This window comes from Capricornis sumatraensis, chromosome 5, assembly GCF_032405125.1.
Source record: "Capricornis sumatraensis isolate serow.1 chromosome 5, serow.2, whole genome shotgun sequence".
NCBI classification, from domain to species: Eukaryota; Metazoa; Chordata; class Mammalia; order Artiodactyla; family Bovidae; genus Capricornis; species Capricornis sumatraensis.
In genome coordinates, this window is record NC_091073.1 from 10632721 (window position 1) to 10654518 (window position 21798).

The 21798-nt window shown below is 37.8% G+C and overlaps 1 protein-coding gene across 1 annotated transcript in view; it reads left to right on the plus strand.

The window, feature by feature from the left end:
• The first annotated feature begins 2552 nt into the window (after positions 1 to 2552).
• The window catches only part of ZPBP (zona pellucida binding protein), a 135065-nt gene continuing 115819 nt past the window's right edge, over positions 2553 to 21798 (plus strand). The window contains exons 1-3 of the mRNA XM_068973374.1: positions 2553 to 2679; positions 5969 to 6049; positions 17398 to 17523. Of these exons, the coding sequence (XP_068829475.1) occupies positions 2553 to 2679; positions 5969 to 6049; positions 17398 to 17523 (334 nt within the window). The remainder of the gene's footprint in view (positions 2680 to 5968; positions 6050 to 17397; positions 17524 to 21798) is intronic.

Here is a 21798-nt window from a genome sequence, read left to right on the forward strand (position 1 = left end):
AAACAGAGCCCATGTTGCTTGGCAACAGTTAGAACTCTAACCCACTGTATCACTATATACAGCATAATTTAATTCTTAGGTAACACACTGTATCACTATATACATTATAATGTAATTCTTAGGAAAAACAATTAAACAGACTTGTTAGTAAAACCTCCATGATAGTTTCTTCAGCACTGCTCAGGAAAACTGTGCTCATTTATTTTTCAATTCTTCCATAAGTTGATACTTTATGAGCAATGATATTCAGTAAAGGGTATAAATAAAGCAGTTAATGAAGAGGCAGTATATTTTTAAAAGTATTCCCTCATATATTTTACACATAATAAACTACAAAACATGCTACCTATACAAATGTAAATTAAAAAGAAGTGCAAAAAATGAACATATATTACACTACAGTTAAATCAATATATCTAATTTTTAAAGAAACTTTAAATTTATAATCAAAGCATGGGTTTATCATCTTTTACATGTCCTACATAAGCCTTACTTACCTTTCTTCTACTATGATGGACACAGTAAGAGCAATGAGGTTCTTAAACTCATTTCAAGAAAGCACTAGCTATTAGCTCAATGCAAAAAAAAAAAAGACATCATCAATACACTGTTCGTTTAATAGCTCATTTCAACTAGATAACTTGGTCTTGCACAAAAACAGCTATCAAAGGAATTCCAGACAGTAGAATTTGGGCATGAAACTCACACTATCCTTATTGGAATAAAAAATGCAAATACAAATGACAGACCTACCTTCTGATTTTCAGCAATCAGCTTTCATCTTTAGAATCACACCACATATTAACTAAGATTTCCAATATTACTTCATAGTCTCAGGTTGAATATTAGGAATTTACATAGCAGACTAAGGCAGGAGGGACTGGTGAATTGAAGCAAATTCTTGAAGACAGAAAATAGAGATTTCAGGATTTTGCATGGTGTGATAGTCTTCTCTACCCTTTATTTACTAGAGGTCCACAGTCCAAGGTCATTTGCTAAAAATGGTGTCATGCAGGTTGACTTGTTTATAAAAATTAAAAAAAGCTTTAGCGGAATACATACCTAAACACAGTGATTTACTGAGTACTATTCACTGAAATTTGTTTTCTAGGTATGCTCAAACAAGAGGAAGACCTTGACCAAAATGCTGGTTGGATCTAAATCATCCAGGTCTCTGTTTACTAAGATATGCCTAGACAGGTAAAATTCAATTTAGGAGTTTAAACAGATTAGCAAGGATTTCTAAAGAAGTGAATCTACTCAGTGGAATAAACTGTACTGCATACATTTAACCTATTAACACCTGCATAAATATAGCCAGAAAATCCAGGGAATATGCAGAAATTTCAATTCCCTTTGCTAGTAAGAACCAAGGACTTCTTCAGAAGTAGTCCTTAAGAAATGTCTCCATCGTGGTCCTGGTCCTGGTCTCAAATGAACTCTTCACTCCTTTTCACTAGATGTTTCCTTTTCAAAGAAGTGTATGACTTCTGGAATGCTTACATTATACCAGGAACTAGCCCAGCAGTTGAAGTTAAAATATTTGCAAAACAGACACAATCCTAGCTCTTTAGATACAGTATGTAAAGCAGTCCAGCTGAAAGACAGCAAGGGGTCTACCTGTGGTGCAACCAAGATACACCCGAAGGTATCACTACTGGAGTCACTCTACCAAATAAGAGTGGAGGTTAGGCTGTCAGTTTGAGATTCCTCCTGTGCAATGGACACTGAGATGGCTTTCAGTCCATTCTAGTTCACTCATACCTTCCTTCTATACATGGTTATTAGGCATTATGTCTTCAGATGCTTAAACTCCATTCATCCAAGTATTTAATTGCATATTTGCTTCTATTGTAACTCTGCTCACGTTAAGTAAATCCTTTCTGCTGCAGAAATGCAGACGACTCTAACTTGTTCTGGCTATAAACGACAACCCACTTAGGGGCGACAGGTGGTTTTATGCATCTTTTTAAACTCAGGTGATAACGTTGCATGTGGTCAATTCCATGTAAGGTTGTTTCCCCGTTCTTCCCACCCAGGCTCTTCTGGGGGCTTAGGGTCCACTTCCACTCTCGCCTGCTGTGTGGGGCCAGTACATCTGAGGGTAGCAGCAGCCAAGGTCGGGAGAAGCAGGCAGCCCTCTGGGGCTGCACCAGCACTCGCTTCCCTGACTCTCACTCCGCAGGCCGAGTCTGGCCTCGACACTCAGATTCGGCCAGGTAGTCTCTCGGCCCACGGACGCCCGCGAACTGCGAGGCCCACGACTCTTCTCTGGCTCCAGAACCTTCCATAGGTCACCTATGCAATTCAGATTCCCTGAGCTGCTGCGACATCCCGAAGACGAACAACATCTAGACCCTCCACGCCGTCGGGCGGACGAGGCCCAGTGGCCTAACCTACCTGCCAAGCCCCGCCCCCGCCCTGCCGGAAACGACCGCCCTCTTTCCGGCCACCCTTCCGGCCCGCATTCCTTCAGCTTCCGTCGGGCGGGTGTGCGCGCGCCGCCTAACGACCTTCTGGGCCGACGGTCGGCAGGCGGCGGCGGCGTGTGAATGGAGGCCTCGGCCCCGGGCCGGGCGCGGCGGGGCTGGCGGCGGGCCCGGGCCGCGGACTCCCGGCTCTCCCGGGCCGCGGTGGTCCTGGTGGTCTCCGCGCTGGTGCTCTGGGCGCCCCCGTCAGGTGAGGCGGCGGCGGGCGGCGCGGGGCCGCAGCTCCCGGAGATTTTTGTGTGTCACACGTGCGCCCTCTGATGGGAAAGCCTGTATCACAGGTCCCGCCCATATGTAATAAGATGTAAGTGCTCAGGAACCAAGGACTTGTGACATTTTTGTGTAGATGGGCAAGGTTATTGAAACACCCACCGCTCAAGGCTTGAAGTCAGATGGGCTGTTAATAACCCCCTAATCAGCCCACGGCTCCTTTTCCAGCTTTCCACGATGTTCTGGGCTCTGGATTTTAAGTATATTTCAAAACCAGCAGACATCCTGCGGCTTTGTCACTTCCCGTGGACCTGGAGCTCCATCTGTTGGTTTTAGCTATAAAGTACAAACCCTGGGATTTTAAAGTTTTGATATTTTGCTGTCGCCATTTGTTTCCTACTTTGTATCCAGAAATCCGAGATACTTCTTCACGCTTTCAAAATACAGTTAAGATATTGAGGGGAGGCCTTAATTAAACGGTCGTCATTTAACCAGAAAGGTTTTGGCTGCGTTATTTGGCGTTCAAGTTTTAGACTTTTTAGAAATATTTAATAACGTTTCAACCAGAATTGAATCATAGAAAGGATAAAAGAGGTGTGTTTAGATAAAAGTTGTGGAGATAAGGGGTGATGAAAAAAGAATCCCACCAAGAATTTGAGTGAGGAAGGGCTGCATACGTAGGCAGGGATAGGAGGAGAGTGGAAAGAAATGGAGTGAGTAGATGTTACAAAATAGGCCATAGTCTTGGCATTAGGTGTCCAAAGGTCATTGCAATAGCCAATAGCCTTTAGTTACTTCTGTAGAAGGATGCTTCCTGACCATGGCCCATGATCTTATGTTAATACTAGATACAACTGTGTGTTTGTGTGTCTTTTGATCCAAGAACAAGATCAGGCTTGAGGGTATAAGACATAGAATAAGAAGGCTGTATCTTAATATGTAAGGTATGAATAGTGAAGGCAACGTTTATGTAGCATTTTATAGTTTGTACATTAGTTCCGACAATAAATCTAGAATTTAATCTGACTTTACAGACGAGAAAACTGAAGCTCCTGGAGTTTTAAGTGAGTTTCCAAACACTCATTAGTGGAAACTGGGATTTAAATCCAGGTCATCTGACTTTGAATACCATATTCTTATTTGTGCTATACCCACTCTCTGTTAACAACAAAGAGGACTTAGGTCCAAGTTATATTGCATATTTTTGTTGTTCTCCCACTTGTGATGGCACACCTGTGCCCATCACATTTGCTTTTTCAAGGATAACTGAACAATATCATATTTAACGACTATTTAATATTTGCTATGTGCGAGGTACAGTGCCTGGTACAGATTTTTTTTTTCTTAAGCTTCTATTTACTTGCTGGTTTTTGCAGAGTCAAAGCATAACTTAACAAAGACCTTCCTAGTATCACCCAGCTTCCTCTTCTGCTTCCCATTCCTGTCTTCTCCAGGTTTAACAAACTTACTTTTTATTCTGGTTTCATTGAAATATAATTGAGATACAGCATTGTATAATTTTAAAGTATACAGCATAATGAGAAAAATTGTTTTCTTGTGTTTAAAACTTCAGATTTATTCTCTCAATGGTTCATATATAACTCAGCAGTGTTAATTACATAACTCATATATTTATCATAATTTATATTATTGTATGGCATATTACATCCCAAGCACTTACTTATAACTGGAAATTTGCACCTTTTGACTGCCACCTACCGAATGGGAGAAGATATTTGCAAAGAATATATATGATAAGGGATTAATATCCAGAAAATACAAGCAACTTGTACAATGCAACATCAAAAAATGAACAGCCTGATTAGAAAAAGGCAGAGGGTCTAATAGACATTTTCCAAGGAAGAGATACAGATGGCCAGTACGCTTGTGAAAAGATGCTCAACATCACTAATCACCAGGGAAATGCAAGCCAGAAACAGAATGAGATTTCACATCACACTTGTCAGAATGGCTGTGATCAGAAAGGGAATAAATAAGTGTTTGAGAGGATGTGGAGAGGGGAATCCTGTGCATTCTTGGTAGAAATGTAAATTTGATGTAGCCACCATGGAAAACAGTATGGAGTGTCCTCAGAAAATTAAAAATAGAACTACCATATGACCCAACAGTATCCCTCCTAGGTGTTTATCTGAAGAAAAGAAAAACACTAATTAGAAAAGGTATATGAACCCCTGTGTTCATTGCAGCACTACTTAATAGCCAAGATATGGAAACAACGTAAGAGCCCATCAACAGATGAACGGATAATGAAGATATATGTACATACAGTAAACTCTTACTCAGCCATAAAAAAATGAGGAAATCTTACCATTTGTGAGCAACATGGATTTTGACCTAGACAGTATTATGCTAAGTGAAATAAGCCTGACAGAGAAAGACTAACACTGCATGATTTCACTTCTATGTGGAATCTAAAAAAAAAAAAAAAAAAAAAAACCAAATGAACAGACATCAAAACATAAAAAGTTGCAGATGGAAAACAAACAGATGTTTGCCAGATGGGAGGAAAGAAATATGTGAGGGAGATTAAGTGGTATGAAATTCTAGTTGCAAAATATATGAGTCACAGGTTTGAAATATACAGCACAAGGAGTATAGGCAATAGTATGTAATCTCTTTGTATGGTGATTTATCATAACTAGGCTTACCATGGTGATCATTTTTAAATCTATACAAACATCAAATCACTGTGTATAACAGGAACTAGCTTAGTGTTGTGGATTAATTATATTTCAAAAACAAACTCATGGAAAAAGAGATCAGATTTGTGGTTACCAAAGGAAAGGGAGTGGGCAGAACAGGATGAAGGCAGCCAAAAGATACCAATTCTTGATAAGTTGACACAAACATTGATCCTACTCTTGAGCTTATAATGAAATAAGGAAAATTATATCTATGGATGAAGAACTGTGATACAGTATAGAGTGAGTTGCAGATGATGTACTAAAGAGATAAGAATGAGGAAGGCAAACAGAAGGTTTGAGGGAGGAAGGACTTATGATGTGCATCTTGAAGGGTGGGGATTTGGATTTTTAAAAATGGGAGTATTCTAAGTGGATGTAGAAAAAGTTGGAGCTGGGAAGTGGTGGGTATGTTAATTTCATTGGAGCTGGAACAGGTACCAGCTGTCAGATGTTAATTTATGGCTTCCCTTAAACAAACATCAAATATTGTAAGGCAGTGTGCTATTTGAATGTTTTGAAATTTCTGGTGAACCAGACTGTTGATTCTTTTTTTTTTTTTGATAGTTGGATATTTGGATCGATTACCAAGAAATGCTCACTTGCCCCAAGATTCAGTGAAAATAGTGGGATCACCAAATATTCCAGGTATTAATAAATTATCAGTAAGTGTAAGAAAGTAAATGGCATTTGTTTTAAATTTTGTCAATCTTTTGCCAAAAACTAATGTTCCCTATATTGTTGTCTCCTATGGCCCTTTTCCTTCTGTGGAAATGGATTAAAGTTGTTTCCACAGAGTTAGATTCATATAGTCCAATTCTGTTTGCTCTAACTGCTTATAAGTACAAAAATAATTATTTCTAAAAGTTATCTAATTAAAGTTGCCTACAGTGTTTTTGCTTGTATAATAAACATAACATTAGGTGTATGCAGTTCTTATGCTAAAATTTTTTTTTATATGAGATCTATATATCATAAAGATTTTGGATTAATAAGACTTTACAGTAGTAACATGAGGTATAGCATCTATAACTTTTTTGTATTTTTTTAACTGAGGTAAATCCACATGCTTTAAACTTCCTTATATAAAGTATCCAATCGAGTAGTTTTTAGTATATTGACCAGATTGTGAAATCATCAGCACTATGAAATTTCACAACATTTTCATCACTGTAAAAAGAAACAAAACACCATACCCATTAAATAGTCACACTCCAGCCCCTGGAAACCACTAATCTACTTTCTGTCTCCATGAATTTGCCCGTTCTGGACATTCCATTTAAGTGCAATCACTCTGTGTGATGTGTCTGGCTTCTTTCACTTAGAATGGTGTTTTCAAGGTTCATTTATATTATATAATGTGTTAGTATTTCACTTATGGCTGAATAATATTCCACTGAATGGATATACTACAATTGTGTATCCATCAGCTGATGGATATTTAGGAAGTTTCCACTTTTGACTGTTTTGAATAATGCTGTTATGAACATTTCTGGACAAGGTTCTATGTGAACATATGTTTTCAATTCTCTTGGGTATGTACCTCAGAGTAAAGTTGCTGGGACATATGGTAACTCTCTGTTTAACATTTTGAGGAACTTCCAAACTATTTTTCAAAGAGCCTGAACTATTGTATTTTGACACCAGAAATTTGTGAGGATTCAAATTTCCCAGCATCCACATTAACGTTGATTATTGTCCAAATTTTAAAATTGTAGCCATCCTAGTGTGTGTGAAGTGGATTCTCATTGTGGTTTTTATTTGCATTTCCATATTTGACTAATAATGTGGAACCTCTCTTCATGTGATTATTGACCACTTGGATAGCTTCTTTACAGAAATGCCTTTTCAAGTCCTTTGCGCATTTTTTAATTTGGTTGTCTATTATGTTCTTGAGATGGAAGAGTGTTTTTTAAAAATATGTTCTGGATACTAGAGCATTATCAAATATTCTATTCTGTGGATTGTGTTTTCACTTTTTAATAGTGCTTTTTAAAGTACACATTTTAAATATAAACTTTGATAAAATCTGATTTCTACTTTTTCTTTGGTGCTAGTGCTTCTGGAGTCATGTATCAGAAATAATTGCTAAATCAACAGCCATAAAGTGTTATTGCTCCATTTCCTTAAAAGAATTTTACAGTTTTAGTGCTTATATTTAGGTCTTTGATCTATTTTGAATTGAATTTTGCATATGGTATGCAGCAGAAGTCAAATTTCATTCTTTTGCATGTGGATATTCATTTGTTCCAGCACCGTTTGTTTAAGAAACTTTTCCTTCTTTACTGAATGTCTTGATGCCCTTGTTGAACAGTTTGCCATAGATGTATTTTTTTTATGGACTCTAAATTTTTCTCCTTTGGTTTTACATCTGTCTTTATGCCAGTACCACGCATACTGTCTTAATTTCTCTTGCTTTATAGTAAGTTTTGAAATTATCAACTGTGAGTACGGCAGGTTTTCTCTTTATCAAGATTGGTTCCTTCAGGTCCCTTGAAATTCCATGTTAGTCTAGAATCAGCTTTATCAAGTTTTGGGGAAAAAAACCCATTGGGATTTTAATAGGGATTTCATTGAAACTGTAGATCAATTTTGGGAGTATTATCACCTTAACACTATAGTTTTCCAATTCATGAACATGGAATGTCTTTGTTCATGGAATTCTCCAGGCCAGAATACTGGAGTGGGTAGCCTTTCCCTTCTCCAGGGGTCTTCCCAACCCAGGGATCAAACCCGGGTCTCCTACATTGCAGGCGAATTCTTTACCAGCTGAGCCACAAGGGAAGCCCTAGGGAAGCCCTAGGGAAGCCCTAGGTATTCTTTACTTTCCCTCAATGATGTTTTACAGTTTTCAGTGTATGTCTTGTACTACTTTTGTTAAATTTATCCCTGAATTTTTTTTTGTGTTACTGTAAATAGAATGTTTTTCTCAATTTAGTGTTTTGATTGCTCAATGCTGTTGTATAGAATTGTATATAATTGAGATTTGCAAATTGATATGGTATCCTTCATCTTGCTGAATCATTTATTAGCTCTATTTTTAACAGGAGGTAGGGGGAGTTTTTTTTAAAATTATATGCATATAATATCATGTGATCTGCAAATTGAGGTAGTTTTATTTCTTCCTTTACAATCTGAATGCCTTTTTGCCCCTTGCCAGTTGTCTTAGGTAGAACCTCCAGTTCGATATTGCTGTTAACAGATAACCTTTTGTTCCTGAACTTGGAGGGCTGGGAAAGGTTTAGTTTTAACTATTCAGTACTATGTTAGCAGTAAATTTTTGTAGATGCCCTTGATCAGATTAAGAAAGTTCCCTTCTGTTGCAAGAGAACTGTTCCTAGTGGTTCAGCTAGTAAAAACCCACCACTAGTTCCGTCCCTGTGTTGAGAAGATCCCCAGGAGAAGAAAATGGCAACCTGCTCTAGTATTCTTGCCTGGAAAATTCCATAGACAGAGGAGCCTGGCGGGCTACCATCCATGGGGTCGCAAAGAGTCAGACATTACTGAGTGCCCATGAATGCACTCAGTTTGTTGACTGCTTTTATTGTGAAGGGGTGTTGGATTCAGTCAGATGCTTTTATCCATATACTATGATAATCATGTGGTTTTTGTCCATTATAATGATATAATAAGGTATTGCATTGATTGATTTCTGTAGTTTGAACTAGCTTTGCATTTCTGGAATAAATCTGAGTTGATTATGATGTATAACCCTTTTTCTGGCTGCTAGGTTTGGTATTTTGAGGATTGTTATGTACATATTTTTCAGGAAAAGTGGTCTGTAGCTTTCTTATCTTTGTCTGATTTTGGTTTTAGAGCAGTAATGGCTTCATAAAATGAATTGGGTTGTGTTTTGGGTGTGTTCCTTCCTCTTCTTTTTTTTTTTTTTTTGGAAGTTTGTGAAGTATTCATTCTACTTTACTTGTTTGGCAGTATTCACAAGCGAATTCAACTGATGCTGGACTTTTCCTTGAAGGAAGTTTTAGGTCTATTCAGACTTGCTGTTTCATTATGGTTTCTGATGAAATGTAAGCTACTTTTATTGAGGGTCAAATGTATGTAGTGAGTTGCTTCTCTCTTGCTGGTTTTAGGATTCTTTGTTTTTGGATTTTCACAGTGGATTATGATGTGTCTAAGGTGTGGATCTCTTTAATTTATGCTGCTGCTACTGCTGCTAAGTCACTTCAGTCGTGTCTGACTCTGTGCGACCCCATAGACAGCAGCCCACCAGGCTCTGCCCTCCCTGGGATTCTCCAGGCAAGAACATTGGAGTGGGTTGCCATTTCCTTCTCCAATGTATGAAAGTTAAAAGTGAAAGTGAAGTTGCTCAGTTATGTCTGACTCTTCGTGACCCCATGGACTGCAGCCTACCAGGCTCCTCGTCCATGGGATTTTCCAGGCAAGAGTACTGGAGTGGGTTGCCAATTCTTTGATGTGTAGATTGTTTTTCATCAGTTTGGGAAAGTGCTATTATTTCTGTCCTTTTCTCTCCATTATTCCATGGGACTTTCATGTATGTGTGTGTATGTGTGTGTGTGTGTGTGTGTGTGTGTGTGTGTACATATGTATATACACTAACATGTTTGATGGTGTCCCAAAGGTCTCTGAAAACTTTGTTTTTATCAGTTTGTTGTTCTGTCTCTCAGATTTCCTGTCTCTCACACTGATATATCATAAAGTTTGCTGACTCTTCTCTCCTGTCTGCTCAGATCTGCTGTTTATTCTTTATTGTCAATTTTCAGTTGCTATTGTACATTTTAACCCAGAATTTCTCTTTTTAAGATAATCTCTATTCTATTATTGATATTTTCTATTTGGAGAGACATCATTTTCATACCTTTTTAAAGCCATGATGTTCTTTGATCATATTTAAAATAATTGATTTAAAGTCTTTGTCCAGTAGCTTCAAACTTTGGCTTTCCTGAGAGACAGTTTCTATTGATTGCTTTTTTTTTTTTTTTTTTTGCCTGTGACTATACTTCCTTAGTTTATTAAATGACTCATATTTTTAGTTGAAAACTGGATTTTTATAGGTAATATTATGTAGTACTCTGGAAATCCAATTCTTCTTCCTTACTAGGTATTTTTGTAGTTGCTGTTTGTTGCACAGGGATACCCAGAGATATTGCAGGTTTGGTTACAGATCATCACAATAAAGTGAGTATCACAATAAAGCAAAGCACATGAATTTTTTTGGTTTACCAGTGTACGTAAAAGTTATATTTACACCGTACTATAGTCTGCTAAGTGTACGATGATAGCATTTGGTAAAAAACCAGTATATGTACCTTAAATAAAAAATACTTTATCCTTCTCCTGGGCATATGTCTGGGGAAAATCATAATTTGAAAAGCTATATGCACCTCAGTGTTCATGTATTCTTTGCTGTTAAATAGCAGCACTATTTACAATAGCCAGGACACAAAAGCAACTTAAGTGTGTATCAAAAGAGAAATGGATTTAAAAAAACATGGTACATATATACAATGGAATATTACTCAGCCATAAAAAATGCTGTTTGCAGCAACATAGATGGACCTATGAAAAGTAAGTTAAGTAAGTACGTAAAGTAAGTCAGACACAGAAATACAAGTATCACGTTATATTGTGGAGCCAAAAGAAGGGTATAGATGAGCTTACAAAATTGAAGCAGAGTCACAGATGTAGAAAACAAACTTGTGGTTACCAGGGGATAAGGGCGGGAGGTATAAATTGGGAGATTGGGATTGTCATATAGACATGACTATAAAAATTCCACAGATAGAGGGCCCTGGCAGGTTGCAGTCAATGGGGTTGCAACGATTTGGACATGGCTGAATGTGCACACACATACACATATAAAATAGATAACTAGTAAGAGCCTGTGCTGTGCTGTACTCAGTCGCGTCTGACTCTGTGTGATCCTATGGACTGTAGCCCACCAGGCTTCTCTGTCCCTGGGATTCTCCAGGCAAGAGTATCCTGCCCTCCTCCAGGGGATCTTCCCGACCTAGGGAATGAACCCAGGTCTCCTGCACTGCTGGCGGATTCTTTCCTGCTGAGCCACCAAAGTGAAGTGAAGTGGCTCAGACGTGCCCGACTCTTTGTGACCCCATGAACTGTGAGGCCTATCAGGCTCCTCCGTCCATGGGGTTTTCCAGGCAAGAATACTGGAGTGGGTTGCCATTTCCTTCTCCAGGGGATCTTCTCAACCCAGGGATTGAACCAGGGTCTCCCGCATTGCAGGCAGATGCTTTACTATATGAGCCACCAGGGAACCCAGAAGTGAAAGTCGCTCAGTCCTGTCTGACTCTTTGTGACCCCATGGGCTATACAGTCCAGGGAGTTCTCCAGACCAGAATACTGCAGTGGGTATCCCTTCTTCAGTGGATCTTCCCAACCCAGGGATCAAACCGGATTCTCCTGAATTGCAGGCGGATTCTTTACCAACTGAGCCACCAGGGAAGCCCCAAGTAAGAGCCTGCTTCTACTCAATACTCTGTAATGGCCTATATGAGAAAAGAATTTTGAAGAGTGGTTATATGTATAAATGATTCACTTTGCTGTACACCTGTAACTAATACAACACGGTAAATCAGTTATACTACAAAAAAATCTTTTTTCAGAAGAGAAGAAAACACTTTATTGCTAAAAATACTAGCCATCATTTGAAACTCAGAGTTGCTATAAACCATTGAAGATAAAAAATGTAAAATCTGTTAGGTACAGTAAAGCAGAGTATAATAGAATGAGATATTCTTGTAGCATTTGTTTAGTGACTTTTCTGAACTCACTTTAAATTCTGTATTCTTTGCCATCTGTGGTCACTGAAGTCTCTGCTTCATTAGATGGTTCAACAGAGATTTCACTAAACACCTGAACCAGTTAGTTTCCTAGTATTTTCCGAGAATCTTTGTGTGCCTCTTGTGGCATACCTTAAACATTTAGCCAGACAGTCGACAGCTCTATTGTATCTTTCATCTTCTGCTTTGCAGAGACTCAGTTTCAGCCAGAGGTGAGAACTTTAAGGCATCTCATTCTTACGGAGCACACTCAGTCTTGCCCACGTGCCCTACTCTGTGCATGGTTGTGGCCTTCTTTTTTCCTAGGAATGTGTTCGAACTTCTCAAAGCTCCCATAGTCAGGTCATACCAGCTTTTCCTTGTAAGGTTTTGGTTAGAATGATGTTTACCTCAGATGTTCCCACTACTTCAGGCATTTACAAAGTTAAGTAGCCTCTAGTTTTAAACAGATTCTTTGCTGGGGAAAGCCTTTTTACAGTGTGTGTGCTCTAAATTAGGTCAGGTATGACCTAAATCAAATCCCTTATCATTATACAGTGGAAATGAGAAATAGATTTAAGGGACTAGATCTGATAGAGTGCCTAATGAACTATGGATGGAGTTTCCTGACATTGTACAGGAGACAGGGATCAAGACCATCCCCATGGAAAAGAAATGCAAAAAAGCAAAATGGCTGTTTGAGGAGGCCTTACAAATAGCTGTGAAAAGAAGGGAAGTAAAAAAGCAAAGGAGAAAAGGAAAGATATAAGCATCTGAATGCAGAGTTCCAAAGAATAGCATGGAGAGATAAGGAAGCCTTCCTCAGAGATCAATGCAAAGAAATAGAGGAAAACAACAGAATGGGAAAGACTAGAGATCTCTTCAAGAAAATTAGAGATACCAATTTCATGCAAAGATGGGCTTGATAAAAGACAGAAATGGTCTGGACCTAACAGAAGCAGAAGATATTAAGAAGAGGTGGCAAGAATACACAGAACTGTACAAAACAGATCTTCACGACCCAGATAATCATGATGGTGTGATCACTCATCTAGAGTGATCCTGGAATGTGAAGTCAAGTGGGCCTTAGGAAGCATCACTACGAACAAAGCTAGTGGAGGTGATGGAATTCCAGTTGAGCTATTTCAAATCCTAAAAGATGATGCTGTGAAAGTGGTGCACTCAATATGCCAGCAAATTTGGAAAACTCAGCAGTGGCCACAGGACTGGAAAAGGTCAGTTTTCATTCCAATCCCAAAGAAAGTCAATGCCAAAGAATGCTCAAACTACTGCACAATTGCACTCATCTCACATGCTAGGAAAGTAACGCTCAAAATTCTCCAAGCCAGGCTTCAGCAATATGTGAACTGTGAACTTCCAGATGTTCCAGCTGGTTTTAGAAAAGGCAGAGGAACCAGAGATCAAATTGCCAACATCCGCTGGATCATGGAAAAAGCAAGAGTTCCAGAAAAAACCTCTATTTCTGCTTTATTGACTATGCCAAAGCCTTTGATTGTGTGGATCACAATAAACTGTGGAAAATTCTGAAAGAGATGGGAATACCAGACCACCTGACCTGCCTCTTGAGAAACCTATTTGCAGGTCATGAAGCAACAGTTAGAACTGGACATGGAACAACAGACTGGTTCCAAATAGGAAAAGGAGTACATCAATGCAGGTCAGGAAGCAACAGTTAGAACTGGACATGGAACAACAGACTGGTTCCAAATAGGAAAAGGAGTACATCAAGGCTGTATATTGTCACCCTGCTTATTTAACTTATATGCAGAGCACATCATGAGAAATGCTGGACTGGAAGAAGCACAAGCTGGAATCAAGTTTGCCGGGAGAAATATCAGTAAGCTCAGATATGCAGATGACACCACCCTGTGGCAGAAAGTGAAGAGGAACTCAAAAGCCTCTTGATGAAAGTGAAAGAGGAGAGTGAAAATGTTGACTCAAAGCTCAACATCAGAAAACGAAGATCATGGCATCTGGTCCCATCATTTCATGGGAAACAGATGGGGAAACAGTGGAAACAGTGTCAGACTTTATTTTTATGGGCTCCAAAATCACTGCAGATGGTGATTGCAGCCATGAAATTAAAAGACACTTAACTCCTTGGAAAGAAAGTTATGACCAACCTAGACAGCATATTAAAAAGCAGAGACATTACTTTGCCAACAAAGGTCCATCTAGTCAAGGCTGTGGTTTTTCCAGTAGTTGTGTATGGATGTGAGAGTTGCACTGTGAGAAAGCTGAGCAACAAAGAATTGATGCTTTTGAACTGTGGTGTTGGAGAAGACTTTTGAGAATCCCTTGGACTGCAAGGAAATCCAGCCAGTCCATCCTAAAGGAGATTAGTCCTGGGTGTTCATTGGAGGGAGGGATGCTGAAGCTGAAACTCCAATACTTTGGCCCCCTCATGTGAAGTGTTGACTCATTGGAAAAGACTCTGATGCTGGTAGGGATTGAGGGCAGGAGGAGAAGGGGATGACAGAGGATAAGATGGCTGGATGGCATCACCGACTCGATGGACATGAGTTGGGTGAACTCCGGGAGATGGTGATGGACAGGGAATCCTGGTGTGCTGCGATTCATGGGGTCGCAAAGAGTCGGACATGACTGAGTGACTGAACTGAACTGAAAGATCGCTTTGTGAATGGTGCCTTTTAGGGACAGAAGATAAGAAGTTCAACTAATGACAGTTCTCTGGGAAGGAGGCAGTAGAGCCATCTGTCCCTATCTCCCAGAAGGTGGCTGCCTGGCTGCTGGTTCTCCTGGAAACAGGGCAACTTAAAGTGCTACAAGGTCACTGTTTTTGCCTGGTGTATTACTTTGCTAGGGCTACTGTAAAAAGCTACCAGATTGAGTGAATTAAACAACAGAGATGTTTTGTCTTACAGTTCTGAAGGATTAAAGTCCAGTCACTCAGGCTTGGATGGTCCTTCTGAGGGAGGCAGGGAACATTCCTTTTCTCTCGCTTTGGAGATGGGCATCTCCCTGTGTCTCTTCACATAGTTTTGCTCTTTGTCTATGTGTCCAAATTTCCATCTTTTGTAAGGATACTAGCCCTCCTGGATTTGGTCCTACCCTGATGACTTCATTTTAACTTGATTACTTCTATAAAAACCCTATCTCCAGTAAGTTCACTTTCTGTGGAACTAGGGATTAGAATTTAAACATATGACTTTAGGAAGAAGCATAATTCAGCCCATTACACTGAGATTAAGTTGGTTTTTTTTTTGAATACATTTTTCCTGGGTTGCTGCAAGTCTTTGATTAATTTCTAGAGTTCTAAAAATGTTGATTTTAACAGTATGTGCCACATTGTGATTTTTTGTATCACGTTTATGAAGGCGGTGATTTTGGGGTTCCTTACTCTGCCATTTTCGCTGATGTCACACATTTTATTGCAGCTTTTGTTTTAGAGCTATAGTTTTTAAACCTGAGTTATAAAACAGTCATATGTAACTACCTTCCCTTTTTATTACTTTCTTTTATAGGATATGCTTAAATGCATCCTTAAAATGAATTAATATTTCAGTTAAGAAAAACAGTTGAGTCTCGGTATGGTGGGCTAAATTACACTTCTCCGTAAAGTCATATGTTTAAGCCTTAATCCCCAGTTTCCTAGAAAATGAACTTATTTGGAGACAAAATTTTTATAGAAGTAATCAAGTTAAAATGAAATCATCAGGGTAAGCCCAAATCTCACACATATAGTGTCCTTACAAAAGGGCCAGTAGCTTGTGCTGAGGAGTGACACTTTAATACTAGAAGCATTTATTAAAAGTAGAAAAAAGAAGAGACATTTAAATTGAGGTAGGTAGAAAATAAGAGGAAAAATTGAGACCAGAGAGAAGTGGAATGGAACTAAAAACTGCCTTGTATTGTGAGAGAATAACTCATGTATAAAAATATTATGAATAAATTAAGATATGGTGAAATTTAAATATCATAACTTAATATTCTGAATAATTTTATATAATAATCTTGTAATGAATAACTATTGAAATGTAAGCTTCTAAAACAGACTTCATTAAAGTACTTAGTAAACTAATAATTAAATTTTCCTGATTGGTAATAAAAAGTTTGTTCTGTTGTTTCCTTCCTTGCCAAAAGTAAGTACCAGACTATACAGTTTCCAGGAACAAAAACACTTTATGTATTCTTTCAGGGAACATTAATAGGAAAAAATCTGCCTAATTCCTTTTGTGTGTCTATTATAATCTTAGATGTCTAACTTAATAGTGCTAAATAATAACTAATACTAAATACTAAATCACAAACTTTGTACAAATTGGAAAAAGGCAACAGATAATATAAGAAAACTATGCACATTACACTTATGAATATAGGTGTAAGTGTCCCAGGAAAACATACTACCAAGAATAGAGGGGAGCTTTCTTAACCTAAGTAAGGGTAGCTGTCTAAAAGCGGCATTCAGTACACACGATGCTGTATGGTAAAAGTTTAAAGAGAGTCTCTGTATAAAGTCAAGGATAATTTTAATTCTCATAAACAACTTTTATCTTACTGGATCACAGAAATCTTAGTATATGGTTGATCAGTGAAGTATTGCTATGAAATTACTGAGGAGTTGCTAGAAGCTTTTCTAAAATCTTCCTTATGAGTAATTCAAAATAACTGAATCTTTACTGTGTTCCTTTTACATCTCCTAGACAATACTATTTTTGCTTGTTTAATGAACAGTATTGTTTAAATGTTAAAGCAAATTGAGACAATTCTTCGTAATTAAAATCAATCAAAGCACGTATTTGTCAATTTTTTAATCACATTACAATTCTAAAATTCAGTATGTTGTGTTATATCACTGTAGATAATGTATCATTCCTATAATCTAAGCAAATTTATCATGTCAGTTTCTTTCAGATTTGGTATCTTGGCAAAAATAAGTCATGATATAGAATTATCTTAATACTTTGTAATTAAAATAGTTCTCTGAGAGTACAATAAGTATACATGAACTCTAAATAAAAAGGCCAATAATTTATGCTAAGATTAAGATACACCCATACACACAAATAAAATAAGTGTATATTTTTGAAAGCTAGTTACTGGAATGCAGTTAAATTTAATTCTTACCAAGCAATAGCAATAATCCAAAGAAAACTTCTGAACACAAGTTGCCCAGACTACAAAAATGTAAGCCATTATAGAACATGAATGAACATAAGATATTATTAGGACATTTTAATATTGTATTTTCAGTGAAAGTATATGTTATGCTCCATCAAAAGAGTCCACATGTGTTATGTGTAACCCAGCGGCTGCGGAATTCTGAACTGATAGACCCATCATTCCAGTGGCATGGGCCTAAAGGAAAAATCATTTCAGGTAGGACTCTGTTTCAGTTGTCATAATTAAAAATGATATGTATGAAATGTACTCAGAACAAAAACAGTATTTTTATCTCATACAATTATCTAGCAGCTCACTTCTTTTTCTTGTGATTTGTTCTTGGAGTTAGAGTCTAAAAATGTAGATAGTGTGACCATTTTTCATAGATCTTAATTTGAGATAAAGACATAATGAATGATTAGACCAGGAATTCTCTTAAGTATTCATATTTCAAAAAATGTTCCTTTTGTTATAAACTTCATAAAATCATTTTGGTTACCTGTTATACTTTTGTTAACAATGTATGAAGAAACAAATATGATTCTTGCTTTTGTTAAAAATACAAATGAGTACCTTGAACTCTAGATTTAAAACTCTGGTCTTATTTGCTTTATATAGCCCCAAATAGGGACAACCTGAGACTTTATTAGTAGTTATGATTTTATATTTCTTATCTTATATTTCATTCTGACCCAAATCCTGACCAAACAAAATGGGTTATGTTTGAATTTAACTTACGTTAACTTGATTCTATAGCTCAAGGTTTAAAGAGCTACTCCACTTTCTAGGTTAGGTGGTGTGCCTTCATAGTGAATTATTCAGCTCTTAGCTAGTGACTACTTGGTGGATGCCATTGTGCTAATGAGCTTTGTGGGAGATGCGAAGAGCAGACTTAATCTTTGCCTGACTGTAGTACTAGAAGATAGGAAGGAATCTGCATAGGTAACAGAAATTCTGAGAAGTTGAGCAGTTGATACAAATCAGTGAAATGGGCCAAGTGTAAAGGCATCCAATACTGGAAATATAATCAGATTTTATTTTTATTGCTCTCTGAAAGCACATAATAATAATGAAAATATATATATTATGTATATTTTACATTTGATATTAAAACTCTGAGAGTTCAAAAAAGAGGCATTTAACTTACTGATTTGTAGTTTGTTACCCCTTTGACTTGGAAATTGAGATGTGAAAGTTGTTCTTCTCTAAGAAGCCAGGAGAGGTCTTGCAGTTTGTATTGCAATGTACAGAATGTACATGAATTTGTAATCCTTTAACTGGAAGTGATATTTTATTTTACTCACTTTCATAATGGAAAATAGATACCAAAAATGTAGCTGTTTTCAGGTAAGGATAAAATCATATTGATGCAATGGTTTTATATTTATAAAAACTATTCCCAGAAAATTCTAGAATTCTGACAGCATGATTACAGTTTGTTTTTCAGTGCAGTGTCATATCATAGTTTGCTGTCTGCTGGCTTTAAAGCTCAGCCCTATCACTGTTATTGTTGAAAGACCTAGAAAATGTCTCCTTTTCTTAAAGCCTGAAAAATAGAGCTTTTGGGGCTGTAGTTTAAACTACATTATACTTGTTATATTTTTATGGCTATTCCAAAGATAGTTCTCCTCCAGTTGACCCAAAGAAACTTGTAATGTAATTATGTACTTGAGTATTCCTTTGGAGAGAGATACCCAGACTGTTTAGATGGTTTGAAGTGTAGGGACCAAGTCTTAGATTTGGTCAGTTCTCTTTCTCTTTCCCTCCCCTGCCCACTCCCACACCTTCTCTGGTCTCTGTCTCTTTTCCAAAATTTTTGGTTTAGAAAAGTAATACATTTATTACAAGGAGACCTGTATCTCTTACTTCAGTCCTAATACTGTTCTGATGAATTAACTCTTTTATGGTGTGTGGACTTTCCCACTTTTCTAAATATTCACATAAACTTATGGAAGCACATAAACACATGTATGTTGAGCTCTACCCTGTAATTGCATCCGTATTCTGTTTTTTAAAAATGAGATTGTAGATTATATCTTACTCTAATATCTTTGTTATGAAGCATCTGATATATACAAATCTGGACAAGATATATATATATGTGTGTGTGTGTGTGTGTGTGTGTGTGTAAATTATGAAGCATAATAAAACCAACATCTTACAATTGAAGCCAAGGTATACCATTCTCAAGACTGTTGAACCTTCTGATGTTTAAAAATCCCATTCTTCTGTCCCCAACTCCTGTCAGGTAAATGCTATCCTAAACTTTTACAATATTATTCCTTTTTTTAATGCATTTACTACATGTGTGAACACACACACAAATACATACATATATCTATTGCATGTATATTCATACATGTAGTGAATGTGTGCATACACACATATATGGATATATTCTGCAAATGCATTTTTATGTTAGTGTTTTTATTTTCAGTTTTATAAAAATAATCAACAGGTATACTTTCATCACGTAGCAGATACTGTTCTAAGCAATTTACATGTACTAGTCATTTAAATTTCACGATAGCTCTTTGCAGTAAGTACAGCCATTTTCGCCCTTTTATATGTGGAAAATGAAGGCACTGAGAGAGCAAGGTACTTTTCTTGAAGGCATGTGCCTTTGAAGCTGGCTTTAGAGCGCACAATTGCACTCACCTCACATGCTAGTAAAGTAATGCTCAAAATTCTCCAAGCCAGACTTCGGCAATATGTGAACCGTGAACTTCCTGATGTTCAAGCTGGTTTTAGAAAAGGCAGAGGAACCAGAGATCAAATTGCCAACATCTGCTGGATCATGGAAAAAGCAAGAGAGTTCCAGAAAAACCTCTATTTCTGCTTTTTGACTATGCCAAAACCTTTGACTGTGTGGATCACAATAAACTGTGGAAAATTCTGAAAGAGGTGGGAATACCAGACCACCTGACCTGTATGCAGGTCAAGAAGCAACAGTTAGAACTGGACATGGAACAACAGACTGTGACTGGTTCCAAATAGAAAAAGGAATACGTCAAAGCTGTATATTGTCACCCTGTTTATTTAACTTATATGCAGAGTACATCATGAGAAATGCTGGGCTGGAAGAAACACAAGCTGGAATCAAGATTGCTGGGAGAAATATCAATAACCTCAGATATGCAGATGACACCACCCTTATGGCAGAAAGTGAAGAGGAACTCAAAAGCCTCTTGATGAAAGTGAAAGAGGAGAGTGAAGAAGTTGGCTTAAAGCTCAGCATTCAGAAAACAAAGATCATGGCATCCGGTCCCATCGCTTCATGGGAAATAGATGGAGAAACAGTGGAAACAGTGTCAGACTTTATTTTTCTGGGCTCCAAAATCACTGCAGATGGTGATTGCAGCCATGAAATTAAAAGATGCTTACTCCTTGGAAGAAAAGTTATGACCAACCTAGATAGCATATTCAAAAGCAGAGACATTACTTTGCCGACTAAGGTCCATCTAGTCAAGGCTATGGTTTTTCCAGTGGTCATGTATGGATGTGAGATTTGGACTGTGAAGAAAGCTGAGCGCCGAAGAATTGATGCTTTTGAGTATCAATCAATCCAACACTGTAGTGTTGGAGATGACTCCTGAGAGTCCCTTGGACTACAAGGAGATCCAACCAATCCATTCTGAAGGAGATCAGCCCTGGGATTTCTTTGGAAGGAATGATGCTAACACTGAAACTCCAGTACTCTGGCCACCTCCTGCGAAGAGTTGACTCATTGGAAAAGACTTTGATGCTGGGAGGGATTGGGGGCAGAAGGAGAAGGGGACAACAGAGGATGAGATGGCTGGATGGCATCACTGACTCGATGGATGTGAGTCTGAGTGAACTCTGGGAGTTGGTGATGGACAGGGAGGCCTGGCGTGCTGCGATTCATGAGGTCACAAAGAGTCGGACGCAACTGAGCGACTGAACTGAACTGAACTTAGAGTGCACAGATGGTAATCTAAGGAAGATAGGACTAGGATTTTCCCCTCTCACCATTTTGTGACTTTTTGTAGTTTGTATCTTTCAAGGAATTTTGTCTATCTTAGATTTTTTACAACTTGTTGAACTAATGTGTGTCTGTGACATTTCCTTGTTATCTTTTTATATATTCAGGATCTCTATGATACGCCCTTATTCACTCCAGACATTGATTGTGTCTCTTCTCCTACATTTTGGTCTTTCTGGCTGCAGGCTTAACAGTTTTATCAATCACTTCAAGGGACCAGCTTTTGACTTAATTTTTTTTGGTACTTTTCTGTTTTCAGTTTCATTGATTTCTGATTATATTTTAAATTGGCTTACCTTTTTCTTTTGATGGTTGTAGAATTCTGGACTGGCAGTTCTTTTCCAGCATTCCAAAGATGGCATTCTGTATTCTTTTTGCTTTTGTGGTTTCTTATGAGAAGGTTGCTGTAGACTTGTTCTTGTCTCTCTGTAGGCACTCTGCCATTTTTTTTCTGATTAATTTCAAGGTTTTTCTCTTTTCCTTTCACT